This window comes from Zonotrichia leucophrys, chromosome 4 (assembly GCF_028769735.1).
Source record: "Zonotrichia leucophrys gambelii isolate GWCS_2022_RI chromosome 4, RI_Zleu_2.0, whole genome shotgun sequence".
NCBI lineage: Eukaryota > Metazoa > Chordata > Aves > Passeriformes > Passerellidae > Zonotrichia > Zonotrichia leucophrys.
The window spans coordinates 26,446,598-26,463,133 of NC_088173.1; the positions used below are offsets into that span (position 1 = coordinate 26,446,598).

The 16,536-nt window shown below is 38.7% G+C and overlaps 1 protein-coding gene across 6 annotated transcripts in view; it reads left to right on the forward strand.

Moving 5' to 3' along the window:
• NFKB1 (nuclear factor kappa B subunit 1) overlaps positions 1–16,536 on the forward strand; it is a 57,792-nt gene that overhangs the window by 10,427 nt on the left and 30,829 nt on the right. For 4 of the 6 annotated variants that reach the window (XM_064710892.1, XM_064710893.1, XM_064710890.1 and 1 more), the window contains exons 2-5: positions 1,029–1,081; positions 2,164–2,248; positions 9,416–9,456; positions 11,791–11,889. In XM_064710892.1, the coding sequence (XP_064566962.1) occupies positions 1,037–1,081; positions 2,164–2,248; positions 9,416–9,456; positions 11,791–11,889 (270 nt within the window). In that variant the 5' untranslated portion in view covers positions 1,029–1,036. The remainder of the gene's footprint in view (positions 1–1,028; positions 1,082–2,163; positions 2,249–9,415; positions 9,457–11,790; positions 11,890–16,536) is intronic. The other 2 variants (XM_064710888.1, XM_064710889.1) reach the window with 1 other exon arrangement.

Consider the following 16,536-nt stretch of genomic DNA (forward strand, 5'->3'; position numbering starts at 1 on the left):
TTTGATGACTTACTGATCTCTTGCACCTCTCTTTGGTAGTGCAGAGTTTTCACAGTTCTCTTTGCTGGAAAACATGGCTCGTGTTCACTGTGGTGGAATATGAGGGCCAGTGACCTGTTTCTGTCTTCTGTTAGTTATTAACCTTATTTAGTGCCTGTTGAATGCAGACATGGCTCTCTTGAAATAGCCCCACTGTTATTTTCAGATACTCCCTTGGAGAGCCTTATTTAGTGAGCTCAGCATAGGTGAAATTGTAAATTCTTTTAGTAACATCTACGTGAAAGGAAGTAACACTAATACTAATATCTTCCAACAGACCTAATAAATTCCTCAGAAAATTCACAGGTTCTGCTACTGGCCCACTACTGGTCCCAGTAAAACTAACCAAGCTAAACTTTTCCAGTGTCCAGAATTCACATGTAGACCTGCAAGAAAGAGTTGTGATGGATGCTGTGCATTGTCATTGTCAGCACAGAGTTGTTGTGTGTGCTAAGCACTTGTGGAACCCTGGAAATAAAGGTGTCCAAAATTAGTCAATAATAGAATCCTGGTTTTATTTAATTTTTTTTTAATACTATCTGTTCTTTCTTGGGCATCTTTATTTGTGTTTAGGAATATTTCATAAGAAAAGCGTTAGAGTTCATTCATGAATGCTCATAATGTTAATTTTATTGTGTACAAATGAAGAGTTCTGCTATTTCTATGGTAATGATGTTGCCTAAAGTCTAATGGCAGAATAGTCAGAGCAATGACAGAATCAGTTCCTGATATTAAGAAATTTTGACTTCTGGACTTTGACTGTAATTTTTAATTTCTTGGCAATAGGCATGGAAAATCCTAGCTGTAGCCTGTCTTGTCCTTACATTGCCTCTTCCAAATAATGAGGAATTTTAGAAATCATTAATTTTATGAGTAAAATAAAAAGTGTCAGAGATTGGGCTTTTAACTCTGAATACTTTCCAGGCTTCTCTATTGCTCTACATTGGGAAAAAAAAAAAGGGAGTTCTAATCATGTTTTTGTGTTTCAGGACTTAAAATGGCAGCAGAAGATTCCTATATTATGGGAGTAAATGATCCCCAAGTAAGTGAATTTCTGTGTTTTCAGTATCCCTGTATCCTCTCCTAGCTGTCCGTTTAGGCCTTCTCTCCTATTGTCTTGTCATTTCCTAGACTTTATGTGGACATGGAAAATCATTCTGCATTGGCAGAAATCAGGGCTTTTTTCCCTAAGCTGGTTTTTATGTGACCTGTAAAGTGCCTTCACTTGTTAAAATGGCTGAAATGGGAAGGAAATCTAGGCCTGCTGAATTGAGCAATTGAAAAAAAAACCTTATTTTTATGCCCTACATGCCTGTGACACTTGCTCTGGAATTTCTTCTGTGGTAGACATTGGAGTGTTTCTGAAAATAAAACCCCCTATGTCCTAAAAGGTCCTTTTGTGTAAATTTTTGTGATGTTGGCATTGACAGTGATCACTAAAATGTTCCTTCACTCGCAGAGATCCACAGGCCCAGCCCTTCAGGAGCTCTTCCTGATCTTCTTAGATCATCCCATAAATTACTTGAACTGTGAGAAAGGCATGTGGGTGAAAAGTTTAAGTGAAGAACAGGTCATTTCTATTCACCTTAATTTTCAAAAAGCAACTGTTTTCTCCTTTATGCTTGCTTCACTTTGGAAAAAGATAGATTTATACCTGGCAACAATTACAGTAAGTTAAGACATATCAGAGTTAAAAAAAACAAACAAAACAAAAAACACACTTGCATTAGAGCTTGTCAGTATATTTACATAATGAATGTTGTGTGGTGGGGTTTAATCAGAGAAATGGAAATGAAAACTCACAGGTTCTTAGCAAGGCCTTGGGCAAAATTTTCAGAATTTACTGCATAATCTCTTTAGGATTTATAGTTGTTAGTGCAGGTAAGCAAAATGGGTGCTTAGGTTGGTGTGGTCTCGTGATTCTGGTGAAACTTGGGTCAGTGCTGTCAGCTCTGCTTGCAGTGCTGTTGCCAGCAAAACTAAAATTGCTATAAAATGTTTGTGTAATTCAGCAAGGTGTTTGCAGTCTCAATATTTGCAAAGAACTTTAAAGTGCTTTGCTGAGAGATGTTTTATGCAACTGTGTATATATGTAATAATGAAGAGTATTTTCTTTCAATATAGATGTTTGCAGTGGATCAGTTCATGGGAATGAATGCTTTATTTAACAGTACCAATTACATCACTGCAGACTTACCACTACGAACAGGTAGGAACCCTTAATATTTGATGGTGCCATTGTCCTGCTGATTGTTCCTCTTTGTTTTCTTTTGAGGAGTTCTTTTCAGAGCCTTTTTTGTTTACCAACTTGTGTGTCATAATAGTGGATTGCAAATTGTCAGCTAGTTTTTTTATTACATCTTTTTGCATCTTCCTTCCCCTCACGAAACTTTCAGCAGTGAGACAAATCTGATTTTCTCGTGGCTTGTACAGAAACTGAAAGTTTCAGCAGTTTCCCAGGTAAAACCAGGACAGTGACCAAAAAGCTTTGAGTGACCCAATTTTATAAATTTCTTTGTTGAGGCTTTTTTCTGAATTTGAACCTTCAACAAGTTGCATGTTGCTATTGCCAATTTGCCGACTGCACCATGTGCTTCTTTTCCTTTTGAATGCTGTTGCATTAGTTGTAGTAGTTCTTAAGGTGCTTGTTTTTCAGTAATGAAATGCAGAGAATATTAACTTCCTGTGCCATTCAAATGTGTTTTTCCTTCACAGTGACTTCTCTGTTTCCTGTGAAGTGGCAGTGTGGTATTAGAAGCACCTGACAATTTCCTGAACAATAACACTAGTTTGAAAGCTCAGACAAATTTTGCAACAAACCACTGAAAATAAGCAAATAGTATTCTGCAAAGGTCTGATAAGCAGCTCTTACAGTATGCTTCCAGAACAGTAAGAACAATTGCAAGTTTTTTATAGCTCAGTTAGTATCAGCTGCTTGATCAACCTTGGTCTGGTTTTGCTTATTAAAGTTCTTTATGAGTATTACTTCTTGCATGGATTTGGAAAACACTTTTCTCCTGCTTAGTCTATTAGAACAACTGATACAAAAGGAAGAAGGAAATAAATTTTAATTTAAAATTAGGATTTTTTTCTCAAAATACAGCTCCAGTATAGCCGTTCAAGTCTTTTACCATCATAACTTTCTCTTATCTGTTTGATTGTTGTATTAGGATGTAGCTGGTGCCTCATGTATTGCAAATTACTCTTTTTGGTTGAAAGTGCAAACCACTTCTGATTGCAGTGTTTGATACACTTCACAGCAGTGAAGGTGTTAAGGGCAGAATGATACAAGCATTTAACGTTTTTCTTCACAGATAAAATTCCATCCTAAAGTAACAATAAAGGCTGCTTAAAGAATAAAAATTAAAGCAGGTTAACTGTTTTAGTGTTTTCTTAAAAGAGTAGTAGCAAGAAAGGATCAAAAGATAATTTTGTTTCAAGAGAAAATGTTCTCATGAACTAAGCTCGTGACAAATATGGAAAAACATCCAGCAAATGAATGTTGCAATCATTTGTTTACAGTGTATTTTTATTAAGGCAGATAAGATTATTCAGTAAGGTTCATCTGTGTTGTATTAAAGGGCTTGTGCATTATAGACCAAGGGATTTTTTCTCCCAGCTTTGTTTGAACAAATAAGGTTGTTGAAATTTCCCTGTATTGAGCTCTTTTACCTGTGCCTTTTGAGCTTACTCTGTATTCTTCATGGCAGACTCATTCCATACAAATTATCAGATATATAAAGCTAATTTTTCAGATAACTATAATCTAAAGTAGAAAACAGCTGTTTTCAAAAACATGTCAGGGAGTCAAGGATTCACTGAGTTCTGCAGCCACAGAAAACTCTTACTGGGCTAAGTCTGGCTTTGTCCTTAATTTGAAAAATTGCTTCAAAAAAGGCTTTTTTATTTATACATTCAAGTTTTCTTGTCTACTGCTGCAGTATAGGTGGCAAGTTCCTTGTGCACAAAATGGGATTCAGTAACAGATCATGGATTTCATGTTACCACCAACAAAAAGTTAATGAAAAAAAATTTGGAAAGGGTTTATCATTTCGGCTGCATCTGATGATGCTACAGTTGGTTTGTTTGTTCCTTGAACAGTATCCCAATAATGTTTATTTCCTCCCCTTCTTGAAAATATGCTGCATTGTTACTGTGGACTGGCCCTTCAGTTAAAAGATATTATAATAATTTCTATATTCTACTTTAGTGGTTTTCAAGCAGGGACTAATGATTTCTTTCTACTCAGCAATGTCAGTTGAAAAAGTCATGTGGGGTTTTCCAGAAGTACTTCCAACTGAGATATGGAGAGAGTGAAATAAAATTATTTTTCTCAAGGACAGATGGATGATTAAGGCAGGAAGAAGCAAAGACATGAATTGTTCCTCATGGTCTGGCTGTGGTGCCTATATCTTTCAGTCTGTGCATCCATAAAGGCCAATGTCAGACCCATTACATGGGAGACAGGTTTAATGTGTAACCGTGGATTGCTGTGTCGTGCCAGCGGGGCTGAATCAACAAGCACCTGGGGAATTTGGGGACTTTCTGGTGATAGATGTTCTGCTGCCACATTAATGTTTACAGTAATAGTAGGAAACCTTTGAGATGGTGGGGCACTGATCTTCTCAACATCATTGTCAATGCTCGAATGTCTTTGCTTCTTTTCCTCTCTCATATGTCTGTTTTGAATAAAAATTAGGTTTTTTTGTTACTTTGGCTCTAAAGTTGCACTAGTTATGTGGATCAAGTTTTACCAGCAGAAAAGGCAGTGCCTCGTGAAACCAGCCTCTTCTTTGGCTTGCTGGGAAGTATCCTGCCTTTGGTTAGGTAGGTTAGGTACTGATCCTTAGTGGCATTGGGGATGGAGGGAGCATTAACCACAGCATGTATTTACGTAGAGTAAAAGCAGGTGCACAGCAGCGGCACGTCCACTGTGTAGTGGAGAAACAAAGTGATGCCTTTGGATAGGAAGGAGAGGAAATGGGCATTGGAGAGGAGATGGGCAGAGCTCTGAGCTAAGAGATTTGTAGTTTTGGATGTTTTGTACTCCCTCGTGATGATCCAAGGCCATCTACAGCCATGTAACATGCCCCAGTTAGAAGTGGGTTTGGGAATTATGTAGTTGTTCTGGCTTTGAGAGGCTCTGGTCTAACTAGCTCTTGGCATTAAGGTGGTGTGTTTTTAAAACTTTGAAGTTGAAGCAGAGCCATTAGGAGCTGAGCAGTATTGCCTGGAGGCTGCTAAAATTAATTTTCTGCTGTTTCTTTAACCTCCTTTGTCCAACTCTCTGTGACACTTGCTGTGAAAAATGAGGTTTTAGAGGGAAAAAGAAAGCACTTATATTTTTCTTTCATATTTTTTTAAAGAGAGATAATGTTAGAGGTTCAAGGAAACTAGACCACCACCAAAAATGAAATGAGTGTTCATTTTCCCTGTTCCACAGTAGTGGCCCTAGTCCTCAGGAGCTTCGGCAGATTTCCATACAGTTTCTGGTGTTTTTCTAGAACTCCTGTGCTCGTGTTTGGAAGAGTGAACCAAGGGAAGAGGTTAAACAAAGTCTCATGTGCCATTTGCTTTAAACATCATGCTTTGAACACTGAAGAGCTGGGATTCAAGAGAGTATGCCTGTGCAGGGGAATCCCTCAGGGGTAGGACATGTAAATGCTACAGCAGCCTTCAGGAAGGATTAGGCACTAGGTCTCCAGTCTGAGCTTTTAGCAAGGTACCACTGCCAGGATGGACACAACAGAGTTTATGTGGGACTTAACAATCCATACCTACAGGCTATGAGCATATCCATCCACATCCACAGAGAAAACAGCAATTACAAGGGTGAGATGCCCGTTCTGGTGGCCCACCAGCAGAGAGGATGTGAGGGATGATGCTTGTTCACAGGCTGTTGCAGGTTACATTGAATGGTTTTAGGTACTCAGAAAGCTGTTAGACAGGATCCCACTAGTCTAAGAGAGTTGCCAGGCCTGCAGAGATATCCCACCAACCTCAGAGACCTCTTTTTCCTTGAGTTTGCTATGGTGGGAAGAAGGAATCAAGGGGGAGCCTAGGATGGGTGCTCCTTTGGAAGTGTGTGTGTAGGGTGAGGCCTGTCAAGAGGAAGAAAGAATGCAAGTGGTGGGAGTGTCAAGGGGCAGGAGGGACTCTGACTCAGGCAGGAAGGAAAATGAAGAAACTTGGCAGTTGAAGAAGACGTGGGGAAGTGGGACTGTGACTCAGAGTGGAGTGGGATGCGAATCGTTCTGTGGCAAGCGAGGCAAGAGGACTGAAAAAGAAGCCCTGAAGCCTGGCCAGGATGTGGCAAAACCCCTCCAGGCCGGAGGACTGCATGTTGTGGTTCTTGGCCTCCCAGCTGCTGCAGTGCCAGGCAAAGCACCAGGGACACTCCTGTCAAAACCTGGCGCTTGGCAGCCGTGAGAGCCCTGCCTGTGTTAGCGCCAGCTCCGTGATCGTGTCCTTCAGCCTCTCTGTAGGGCAAAAGTAGAACATAGCTATGCATTAAGTAATGTTCCTTCCTGTGGCTGTTCAGCATTTAAAAGGGGGTTGCTCCCTAAACAAGAACTTAAAGCAAGCACCTTCCAGGCTGGAGCAAAGGATCATCACAAATCTCATCATTTTTAGTTCCCCTTACAAGGTGTTCATCTTCAGGTTCCTGCTTTTTTGTCTGCTGAGACAAAGACAGGCCTACTGATAGAAACAAAATATTAGAAACTGCTGTGTGCAAAACACTAAATGTGTTTTCTTTTCCCCATGGGAAAGGATGACAGAAAGAAGGAATCACACATAGCCAGTGTTAGGGTGTGTAATGTGCCTCTGGAAAGTATTCAGAGTTCAGTGAAAACAGCTATATGAGACCTTTCACTAATAAAATCCTTTTTATAATCAAAACAATATGCCATTTATGCATGGATCTTTTCTTGAACATTGCTGGTTTATTTTTAAGTAGCATTTCAGATATTATGAGGTGCTTTGCATTAGAATGCCTTCTCTGTACTGTTATTTGTGTCTGGTTCAGATGCTATACCAGAGAATTACTTAGCCACTGTTAAAAAAAAAAAGGAAAATCTCTAGTCATGGAACCCAAAGGTTAAAATAAGACCTCACAAAACTGTTTTAAGTACATTGCTATGTTATTTGTATAATGTGGCTTAATGATAACAGACATCTAATTTGGCTTTGTACATTTACACTGCATCTTTTTTGCACTTTTCTAGTGCTGGTATATAAAACATTATTTTTTTAATCAGCATATTTGTATGCTTTTTAAAACCTTTTTTTCCAAGAGGTCAGAATGACCACAGTCCTAAGTTTTCAATTTTCCTGAGTTTTCACAGGGAAAACCATTTCAGTGTTATGAAGCATTTTTCTTTAGTTTTCTGATGTGCCAAGATAATGTATATGCCTCTCTTAGGAGTTTGAATTTCCTTATTCTGAGGAAACGCTGTAACTTGGGTGTGATGTGTCATGGGGGACTTCTGCAGCCATTTAGCCATTGGATAAAGACACTTCTTTTCTGGCTAATGTTTGAGAGAAAGCAATAGTATTTTGTGCTAACCCAACAGGTATGTCTTGAAAATGAATTCCTAAGAGGAGAAGAGCCAAAGAACAATTACTTGGCAGATCATGTCCTGGAGGCTTGGTTGAAAGTTGAACTGTTTTATTTTAGGTGCATTATTTCTGCCAATGCCCAGAAAATACATGGCTTCTGGATTGTTAAAATATAACTTTACCGGTGCCTAAAGCATGAAGAGAGTTAGAGGTCTGTGAAAAGAGGTCTTAAAAAATTTAAGTGCTGATACATTGCTTAAACCTAACTCAGCTCATCTTGACTCTATCTGTTACAGACAAAAATTGAAACACAAGGTCAAAGCTAAATATTACTCAGCATCTTTTGAAGTCCCTGAAGTCCAAACTGTTTTTCCTGCTTTGTAATGCAGGATTATGTGTATATGGTCTTGAGGCATTTGTTTTTCATGACTTCAGGAAGCACTGTTTACTTTTTCAAAGAAAAGTGCAATTGATGGACTTGAGAACGAATTTATCTTTAAATGTGCATTTGTTGTGACTGCTAATATTTGCAATATAACTTTGACATGAAGTTAGTTCAGTTGCTGAGTCAGCTAACTGCTGTAGCAGAATACTAATTTCATCTATTGTGTATTTTTAAAACTTTCATGTTGAGAGAAGCTTGTTCAGTAAAGATCTGTGCTTGAGTCCTTAGCATTAATACCTTTAACAGAGTAGAACAAATAATACAGAAATCCAACAGGAATATGGCTGGAAAAATATTCCTTAGTTATTCCCAGTGAAGCTGTCATGTGGACTGCTTAGCAAGAGAGAGGAAAGTAATCATAGCTCTTGGAACTGTTGTTTTGAGGCTCATCAGTGACTTGCTTTTTAAGAGCTTTCACAGCCATCCATGCAGAGAACTTTCGTTCTTGATGTAAATAATCTAAATTATCAGAGTTAATCTTTGATCAGGTGATGAATGCTTAACTCTGGTGGTACTGAATTCTCATTGGATTGAGGGCCTACTCAAAAACTATATAAACTGGTGAATTTTGCATGAGGTTTATAGTATGAAGTTAACCTCTGTATGAGACTGAAAGTTGTTTAATGAAGCCTTCTTTAAAAGACATAAATAGAATTTTAGTAGGACATAATCCTATGTATTGGCACCATGCTCAATCAAAAGAGAGTCTGTATTTGTAGTCAAATTGAGTGTATTCAGTGTTTTTAGAGGCCCAGCAGAACACTATATTTAAAAGTGTATCTGAAATTATTAAAAGAATGTAAATTGTTTAGTCTTCTCAATTCCAGGATTTTTTTTAAAGCAGTTCTGACTGTTTGGGGCATGTTGAGACAGCTTGAATTCCTCCTGTATTCCCATGCCTCAGAGCTTCCCATTGGCTGTCTCCTGACTTTCAAAAGCACCTATTCTGTAGGAAGCCCTAGGGCCAAAAGCTGGTGAGTGTAGTCTCTCGAGCCCAAGGGGTTTAAATACAGAAGTTAACCTTAGCTCAAGAAGCCAGGCTGCTGTCAGTGGCAAGGAAAGGATCCTGTTCTTATTCACCATTGCAAGTTTTAACGGAGTGATCAGTTGTCCATTTAGGCTCTCTGAGTAAAATTAACTTTTTTGACTTAACCTTCCTCTTCTTATACTACTGATCTTTAGTTGGGAGTAACAGACTGACACACAATTAAATAATTTATTGAAATTTAAGTTCTGAAGAGACTTAGATGTTTTCAAAATTTTTATCTCAAGTAATACAAAGACAGTATCTTACCCCTACAACCTATATATTCATTATAGCAATGGAAATATAATTTTTATTAATACTTTTCTTTCTTTCTTTTATGTTAGCAGATGGACCATATCTTCAAATCATAGAACAGCCAAAACAGGTAAGAACAAGACTACATTTTGAAAATGTCCAAGGTATCTATATTACTACATTCAGCTTTGAATAAACTTAGGACTTAAGTAAAAGAGAGCACAGAGAAGTCTGAGCTCTCAGAACAAATGTGGCACTTGAAATGAGGAGTTTTAACTCTTACTTTTGTAGTTAAAGCATTTCCTGTTTTGTTCTGTGTTCTTCATCTCTTTCTGGAAGTGTCATAATACCAAAAACCAATCCTAAGTGTTTTAAAAATATGCCTTGCTAAGTATAGATTCTTCATCTTAGAAGTGGCTGTTTCAGTACCCCAGTATTTGGAAACATAAACTAGTAGATCAAACACAGAAGATTTTTAGGATTTGTTTCATAGTTTTTGAAACACAAGAAGTTAAAAATAAAAACACTTAATTCCCAAGTTACAGGAACTTCTGACTTGTGTTTTGTTGTTGTAAAGAAATGCAGTTGTCCTTTGAGATTATTTTTCTAATGGTTGTCTGTTTTGAATAATCAAAGAAAAATGAAGATAAGTACTCCAATGAAACTTTTTTTTTCTGTTAGGTAGCAAACAGTGACCTATGCTCCTCTAACTGCAGAGAAATCATTTCAATGCACTGGTTAGTTTTCATGCAACTGATGTGCAAATAATTGCTGGGTAAAGATTGCCCTGAAGTGTGCCTGAGTATAGTTCCCCTTTGGCTGGTGGCACCAGCAATTGCAAGGATTCCTCCTGAAGCTGTTATAGTATGGAGGTGCCTTTTCTGTCTGTCCCAGGGAATTCACCAAAATCCTCCCTTAGAGAGCTGTTCAGTAAACAGGGGAAGACGGTGGCTAAAAGCTGTCCCATCCTCCTCTTGGTCTTCTGCAGAAGCATATTGCAATCCATTCTTCCTGGCAGGAGGCAGTGGAGAGCATTGGTTTCAAACACACACCAAAGACATTTTTGTGCTGGAGCATCCCTCCAGGAATAGGGCTCTTCATCACAGCACTGAGTGGAACAGCAGTGTACTGTGAACTCTTGGAAAAATATGCTGCATCTTCCTCATTGTTTTGAGTTCATCCCAAATCAGGCCATGCCTGCAGTGCACAGTCCATAAGGAGAAACCTTTGTTCCCATGTGTGACTTGTCAGCAAGGGGCTCCTCTCGTGGGGTACCCATGTGGGAAGCTGGGCAGGGGCTTACAGCAGAGTGGTGAGGGTGATCCTTCAGCAGAGTGATGGCTCCTGACTGCACAGGGTGATCTGCCTTTCACAGAGGCTGCTTTGCCTTTTGATCGACACACAGAACTCTGGGTCACTCAGTTCACCGTAGAAAGGCAATTGGTTAGGTCTGAATAAAAGTCATAAAAGTTTACATTTGCTTGGTAAACAAGTTCTTAGCTTTAGTGAGATAGGTACTGAAGCTTCTGCTTATGGAGTAATTTTAAGGCATGTTGTTCACTTTCAGCTAATACAGACTTTGAATTCAGAGTGGTCTACTACTAGAAAGAAGCTGAATGGCTCTTGGAAAAGGCTACAACATTAACTGGTGCTATTTGGACACTGGGACCCCTATATAAGATGGAGATTTTGCCAGAACTTGTAGGTCTGGAGAGTAGATCTGAAAGCAAAATTGAGGACCACATGAAATATAGTGTTAAGTAGAGTTAGTTACCAGACACCTTCACTTAAGAGTTGCATCTTTCATGGTTTATTGATTGCCATGTAAAATAAAGGGGATGTTCAACAATGGAGTTGATGGAGAGCTGTGTTCTGGACTGGTTTTCAACATCCTGCAGTTCTCTAAAGTATATTCAGATATCTATTTATAGACATCTGTAGCTGAGATGAAAAACAGCCAGAGTCCCCTGAAGCTTTCGTGCTGTTTCTGCTGTGAAATCTCTGGATTTCACTCACAGATACAGCTTTCATATGTTTTTCCCAGAAGGAGGAAGTGTTTCTGTTTCATCGCTGTACTTTCATTTATGGTACTTGGGCTTCCTTATTATTTGTTTCAATTTTGTCTACTTAGCAGCAGTCTTGGGAGAGAGTATCTGCTCTTGCATTCTCTACATGTGAATTTTTATCCTATTATAAGAGTATAAATAGTTCTCTGTTTCAAAATATCTTCACTTAACCAAAAGAAAAATATGAGGTTGCTGCTGAGTGTTAAAGTGAAAATAGAAGAGGTTCTCTAGGGCTGCAGTTCAGCGATGCTTTGTTAACCAGCATTTCATGAATGAACAATTGTAACTTTTCCATTTGGGCAAGCCTTGTTTGTGGGTGTGTTCATCTCTGTGTGTGCTCTTTCTCTTTTGGCTCTGTTTCTGTACAGCTTTCAAGTTTCTTTTCCTTCATTCCACAGAGGGGATTTCGTTTCCGATACGTGTGTGAAGGACCTTCGCACGGTGGACTTCCTGGTGCTTCTAGTGAAAAGAACAAAAAATCATACCCTCAGGTCAAAGTAAGGACATAAAACATTAATGCTGCAAAGTCAATGCCAGTGTCATCATATGTATGTGTATAGGGCCTTATTGCATAGCAACATACATTTGTATGAAGTTGCTCAAGACAGACTACATTTCAATCCCAACGTCCACATTTGATTTTGAAAATAAATGTGTGGGTTTGTTTTGGCACTGTTTTTATCTGCCAGCAGTTGAACAGTAAGTTATCTGCACCTACTGCCTCACTACCATTGTGCAGACTAATGGAGCTCTTCCTTAAGGTACAGTTTTAGCAAGGCTTGAGCTGCTCCGTTGCTCCATTTCCATTGCAAAGCATGAGTCTGCTTAGATGTTCCATTTCACTCTAGGATGCTATATACCAAGTTTTCCTTTTTTCCCTGTTCATGTTACTCCTTATTCAATATCTCTAGAGTATTCCATTCTTAGGAACTTAATTCCTTTAAAGTAACATAGAACCTCTGATTTTAATAGGACCAGTGGTATGTTCAGGTGTTCACTGAACTTTTTTGTGGGTTTGTTTTTTTCCCTCTGGAAAAGAAAAATTAAAATATGTTAATCAAAGAAATGTTCTATGGAGGCTTAGTATGAAGATTAGAAAAGTGATTAATCATTCTGGGACTGGAGGATTGTATTTGCCTATGTTTCTTGCAGCAATTTTTTTTTTCTGTGGAAGTGTGGAAAACCTACACTGTGTCTTTTCAGTATTTTTAACTTAAAAGCAAGCCTTGGTCTTCTTAGTACATTACACGTTTGAACTGGTGCACTGCAAATTCTCATGAGGAGCAGGGTTAATGTATTCTAATTCTGGTGTTATTTCTTAATGTATTATAATCCTGGTGTTATTTCTTAATGTATTCTAATCCTGGTGCTCTCTTATGCCTTTATGGGGAAAGAAGGGGAGAGAAGAGTGGTAAGCAATAAACCTCTGCCTTGGTGTGTGCCACTCCTGGTTGTTCTCAGTGTGTGTGTATAGTTTGTCTGCAGTTCTTGGGAAAGGCTGGAGTTTGGAACAGTTGCATCTCCTAATGCACCAGTATAAGCATAACATCATGGAAAATAAACAGCGCTGGCTGAGGTAGCCTAGGCTGGTAGTTTTGTGAATTGAGAAGAAGCTGGGAAAGCTGATTTAGCTTTTTTAGATTCATATAGCCTTGCAAAACTCTTAGGAAAAATTACTAGCCCAGGCAAATGATCTACTTGCTTTTTTCTTTCCTGTTTTGACAGTAATGATGAACCAATGAATGAAATTTCACTGGAATGTTCAGATATAAAACCATTTACTTCAGTTGAGCCAGATCTTTGGATTCTGATCCAATCTGCAATGATAATAATACAAGTGATTCTTTATAAAGGTGTGGTAGGTCACACAATAGCATTACAAGGAGTTAAACGGGAAATGGAATTTCTCCTTGAGTAAACCAGAAAGCAGAATGTTCTTTGGCTTTCCATCAAACCTTCTAATTTCATTGATCATCACTTTTTAATTTCATTTATAGCTTACACACACACACACACACACACAGATCCCTTCCCTTCCCTCCCATCCCACTGTGTGCATCTGGGTTTTTTCCCCAGTACAAATCCCCACATGGCAACACCTGCTGGGAGAGGCTGGCAAGGGAACACAAGTAAATTCCTCAAGGCCATTGCTTGTTAGTGCCTGTTGTTGATTCAAGTGGTGCCAGGAAAGACAGAAGTGTTTCACACCTTTTCCTGTAAGTCTATTCTGTGTTTTGTCAGAATGTGCTCACTTTGTCTTAACTGAGCAGAGCACAATTGAAAATTGCAATTTTTTTTGTTGCATTTGGGTTTTTTGTTTTGGTTTGATTTTTTGAATTTTATTTTTATTTTTGGTGGGTTTTTTTTACTCTCATGCCAATGTTTTCACTATAAAACCTACAGTAGTTGATCACAATGCAGTGAAAGGACAGTAGCATGAGCTTTGGCTGTACTGTAAAAAAAGGAGGTTTTGTGACAGATCTTTAAACCCTTGGCCATGGTGTGGTCAGTGCAGCTGACATTGGGATCTGCTTTGTGAGAGTTTGGCCAACTCTCTCAAAATTTACTAGTACCTACCATGGATGTCCTGAAAATAGACATCCTCTGTGGGCAAAAAACCATTGCAGTCTCCCGCTCTGTTTTCTTAGCATGATGGATTGGAGGCCAAAACAAAAGCACATTTATGGGATGTGACCTCTTGCATAATGTTGACTGTTCAATTTCACCTTTTTTTTCCTCCCTGCACTGTCACTAACTCGTAACTAAGCTGGAACACATCAAGACGTACCTCTCACATAAAGGCTGGAGTTTTGAAGACTTTGCTGTGTCTCTAAGCAAGGTGTTTTGGTATTTAATTGCATGTTTAACCTCTCCCTGTACAGTATATTAGTAGATGGTGTAGGTCAGGAGTTAATGTAGCAGTTCTGCAATGCCAGTCTTTACACTTGAAACAAATTTGCACTGGCCAGCAAGGTGGAATTGGAGTAAAACCTCTTGTTTAATGGAACAGTCCTGACTATCCAGACCATGAGTCTAGATAACAGTAGATTCCATAATATCAAAATCTAGATCCCATAATATCAAAAATGGGATTAATTTATCTTAACGATTTGTGGACTTACGTTCCTTTGCTTAGCCTTGTCTTTGCTAAGAGTAATACTAATATGTAGAAAACATCTTGCATATTCAGAGGATTCTATATAACTTTGCGTGTTATTGTGCAGAGCAGAGAAGTTGTAGATAATAAAGATGTTACAATGAAGTTATGTTTCATAATTGCAACTTAAAATTCTTCATTTCGATTTAATTTTCACCCACTTAGTGTAAGTAACACAGCACTGGAAAGTTCTACTGTCTAGAACAGTTGAAACCAAAGCTTATTCATGAACTGCTTATTAATCATTACTATTTTATCCAGAGGAAAAAGCAATCAGTAGTATAAAAAGAAAGGATAAACCAGCAAAGTCTAATATTATCACCAGCATACTTAACTATCTAAAGTATTTTTATTTATAATTTGCTTGGGTTTCATGTATTTGAAAAAATGTCAGAAAACTCATGCAGAAAATTTCCACTGGCCTTACACGTTTATCATGTGTGCTCTGATCTTTCATGCTGCTGTTAGTGTGGGCAGATCCATGATTTACACTGAAGTGCTTGATCCACTTTTAGGGGTGACAAGAACTTGCTGAAAACAGCAGAGGGAAGGAAATGTCCTGAATTTTCATCTCCTCGGGGGCAAATCTACGTGGGTGGCTGCAGTGTGTAGTTCAGTGTTCTTTGTGAGCTGGATGTAAATGAGCTCCAGCCCGGAGTTCAGAGGTGTGCCTGAGCTAGAGAGCACCATCTCTCTGCACTAGAGGCTGGGCACAGAGCACTTTGGCTTGTGAACTGGAGCTGCACACCAGTGAGGCAGCCCTGGGCCCAGGCACACCAACAGAACTGCCCAGCCAGTCTGTCCTGGGGCTATTCCAAACTATGCCTCAGTCTGGAGATGAGAGTTCTTCTTGAAATCTGGGATTTCAGCACATTTACTTCGAGTTCAGGAGGAGAATTTATGGAAACTACTTTGCTGATGAGCCTTGGTGACAAAAGGAGCATATTTATTTGCTTTTCCCCCTGTCCCCAATAGGAATTAAATGTAAAGTGATATAGATTGCTGATTACAAGTCCAAAAAATCACCCAACAACTGAATTAAGGAAAAAACATGAGACAAGAATAAGCAGACTCTTTGGTATAAATCTTTACCCCTCTTAGAAAGCTACGGAATCAAATTCAGTGAGATTTGAGCTTTTTACTGGTAAGGCTGATTTAGCTGAATATGAGGCACTGAATCACTTTAGAAGCTCTGTATTTTTGCCATTACAGTGACCTCAGAGTCAGAGGATCAGATCTTCAGCTCCCATTGGTTTAAATTACTTTACATGGCTTTTTCTTAAGCCTTTTAAATAAGTACTCAGCTGCCTACATGATTTGTACCACATCTGAATATTTTGTCTTTAATTAGCAACTGAAAAAAGAGAGATACTGCTCTGTAAAAACAAGCTGTTCATAAAGAGTGAGTGATTCCTCATCTTTGGAACACTTCTTGTACAAGGCTTTGTGCCTAGGACACCAGTAGTGACACTGAAGGACAGACAGGGCTGGAGCTGCAGTTGTTCACAAAGGGATTGGAAGGAGAAATAGGTGCTTTTGTAATGCTAGTGTTGCAGGTTTAATGTGGTTTTTTCCATCATTTGCTCCTGTTGTTGACCAGTTAGTTTCATTTCTTGCTTGTAAGAGTAACTGGAAAAAAACATTTTTGAAGTATGAAAATGTTCTTACAAAGTTTTTGTAAAGTCTTGGAACCTGTAAAAATTGGCTGGGATCTGGATTGCAGGAGGACATGAAATAACTGAAAAAAACTTTCTACTCTTGTTTTGAAACTGACTCAATTTCGAGTTCACAGGATCCTTTTAATCTTTCAGACAAATCTCTCAAACAGAAAGAGCAGATAAATGTAAGCCTGCAGCCTTTTAACTTTATCAGATCAATTGAATGCTGCTTCAGATACAGGATGTAATCAAGTATTACAGCTATACTCTACCCAGGAACTCCTTCTTTTATTTTTTCCCCTCACCTTTAATTTGAAGTTCAGTAGCTG